General features: G+C 42.0%; 1 protein-coding gene across 1 annotated transcript; it reads right to left on the bottom strand.

Moving 5' to 3' along the window:
- Positions 1-390: 390 nt before the first annotated feature.
- On the bottom strand, positions 391-2,370 carry LOC149587227 (uncharacterized). The gene is made up of 2 exons (XM_089863530.1): positions 1,431-2,370; positions 391-1,112 (listed from the first exon to the last, which is right to left on the bottom strand). Exons 1-2 carry the CDS (start codon positions 2,368-2,370, stop codon positions 391-393), a joined length of 1,662 nt encoding a protein of 553 aa, XP_089719656.1.
- Positions 2,371-2,627: the final 257 nt, after the last annotated feature.

The following is a 2,627-nucleotide window of genomic DNA, read 5'->3' as shown; positions in this document are numbered from 1 at the left end:
GGCCTTCAAGAATTTTCTCTAAGATATCCAATCGTATTGATCGAGGTATCAGGATTCTCGCTCCTTTCATGAGCAGACCATGCTGTATGGTGATCTCGTTTCTAAATGGGTAGTACTTCATCAGTTCTTGGTTAACATTCTTCCGTGTTGGCCACCCTTGGTTTAAGTGATTGGTTATGGTTTGGCAAATTGTATCTTTTTGTTGCTCCTTCCATATTTCTGCAAGTCTAACGTCAGAAGCTGGTAAGTTTGACATAATTAATTGGATGTGAGCATCGAATTCTTCTTCCAGTTCGCTGTCTCCAGTCTCTGGCAGTGGACCTCTGGACAAAGTATCTGCTATCGTAAGGTCCTTCCCTGGCGTATAGAAAACTTTATAATCATATCTCATCATGCGTATCCGAAGTCGCTGCAAGCGAGGTGATAGGTTTCGATGTCAATTGTTAATCCCAATATACAGTCTTCAAAGCGTTTACAGGCCCATGCCATGGCCAGTGCCTCTTTTTCAAATTGAGCATATTTTTGCTCGGCAGGGGTGAGAGTTTTGGAAGCATATGCGACGACTCTGAGTTCTTGATTTTCTTGTTCTTGTCTAATTACGGCTCCAATTCCGAAAGAGGATGCGTCAGCTGATACAATTGTTCTTTTCGACGGGTCGAATATTGCTAGTATTGGTTTGGTCGTAAGTATCCTTTTAACTTTTTCGAACGCTTTCTGTGGAGGTTCGGACCATTGCCATTGGTTCTTTGTGCTGAGGAGTGCAGTCAATGGTTGAATCGTTTCTGACAACTTTGGAATGAATTTTGCCAAGTAATTCGTCATGCCCAGAAAGCGTCGTAGTTCGGCTACATCTTGAGGTTGAGGTATTTGGTTAATCGCCTCTACTTTCTCGTCATCGGGACTGATTCCTTGTCCGTCGACTGTATGTCCAACGAACTTGACTCTTGGTACGGAAAACTGGCATTTTTCCACGTTCAGTGTTAGTCCTGCTTTCTCAATTGCGTTCAATGCTCTTCTTAGATTGTTGTCATGATCTTCTTGGACTTTGCCAAAAACTAGTACATCATCTTGAAGATTAATATTTCCTGATACGCCTTCAAAGCTGTGCTTGTCTTTGAAAATGTTCCGAGGCAGAACTCAATCCAAAGGGTAGGCGGTTGAAATAAAATCGACCGAATGGTGTTATGAACGTAGTTAGAATTGCTGATTCTTGATCCAATGGTATCTGCCAATACCCGGAATTCGCGTCGAGCTTGGAAAATATCTTAGTTGGCCAAGGATATGATCAACTGCTGGCATTTGAAATCTCTCTCTACGGATGTAGTTGTTTAGTTGAGTGAAGTCGACACATATTCAAAGTTTTGTCGGTTCTTGGGCTACGTCTGTATTATTGTTTCTTTTCTGCACAATAACCATTGGTGCACACCAGCCGGTTGGCTCTTCAACTTTTGTGATGACACCTTTTTGAACCATACGATCCAGTTCGCGTTTTGTTTCTTCCATTAAGGCGATAGGAACTCTTCTTGGTACTGATAAGGCATATGGTTGTGCATCTGGTTCTAGACGAATTTTGTACAAATTTTTCATCTTTCCGAGACCGTTAAATAACGCTGGAAATTCTTCAATTGGCTTAACGGTTGAGTGGTCCTCTGTTCCGATATCCATTATTTTCTTTATCAGCTTTAGATCGTCACTCGCAGCCAGGCCCAAAAGAGGTATTTGAAGGTCTTGGACTACATGGAGATCTACTTGCGCAGAATTACTTTTATGTCGTAGCTTTGCTTCGGTCCGGCCTTTCGTCTTGTGTAATATCTGTCCGGCTCCAAATAATATTTTATCGGACGGAAGTAGCTCCAAATTGTTCAGTGTGCTCTCGTACAAACTTAACGGTATTGCGCTGACATCTGCTCCAGTGTCCACTTTGAATTCCACCGGAATGCCGCCAACATTGATTGTTACGAGCCACTTGGTTTCTCGATTACTTGCTATTGTATGTAGATACTGTGGTGTTTCTTCTATTTCCGCTATCGACCCGAGAAACACGTCTTCCACTGCATGAAGGTTTTTGTTGAGACAGTATTTTGAGTAATGTCCAGTTTTACTACATCCATAGCATTTTGCTTTCTTGGCAGGGCAATTTACTCTTGGATGTTGAACTTGAGCTCCGCAATGCGTGCATCCTTTCATCGGTGTAAGTTTCTTATTTACTCCGTGATACTTTTCGTTTTGGACTTTCTGGTCGATTTTTCTCTTAGCACTGGCTTGATATTGCGTCTTGAACTTCGGACGAGATCTGCTTTGAATGCGATCGACGTTCTTCGAATGCACTGTGGCATTTAAATCCTTCTGCTCGCGTTGTCTATCTTCCATGCTTCGTTTTTTTTTGAATGGCTTGCTCAAGTGTCAACTTGTCGTCATCCTGTAGTCTTTCCGAAAGAGCTTTGTTGCTGATTCCTACTACGATGCGATCTCTAATTAGCTCTTCTTTTAACGCTCCATAATTGCAGTGTTCTGCTAAGGAATAGACTGACGTTATGAATTCGTCTGCTGTCTCTCCTTCTCTCTGATATCTTGTATTAAACTTAGCACGATCGTAAATAACATTTCTGCGAATGATGAAATGGCTT

Source organism: Phalangium opilio, unplaced genomic scaffold (assembly GCF_054372755.1).
Source record: "Phalangium opilio isolate 3A_F unplaced genomic scaffold, DU_Popi_V2 ptg001170l_1, whole genome shotgun sequence".
Lineage (NCBI taxonomy): Eukaryota > Metazoa > Arthropoda > Arachnida > Opiliones > Phalangiidae > Phalangium > Phalangium opilio.
This window is presented reverse-complemented; position numbering and strand designations above follow the sequence as displayed.

What these genes read in the sequence shown, in the direction of transcription:
- LOC149587227 (XM_089863530.1), bottom strand. Translation starts at nt 2,370, where the DNA reads ATGGAAGATAGACAACGCGAGCAGAAGGATTTAAATGCCACAGTGCAT. An exon ending in AAAAGTTGAAGAGCCAACCG is followed by an intron (nt 1,113 to 1,430) that starts GCTGGTGTGCAC and finishes ACATTTTCAAAG; the next exon opens with ACAAGCACAGCTTTGAAGGC.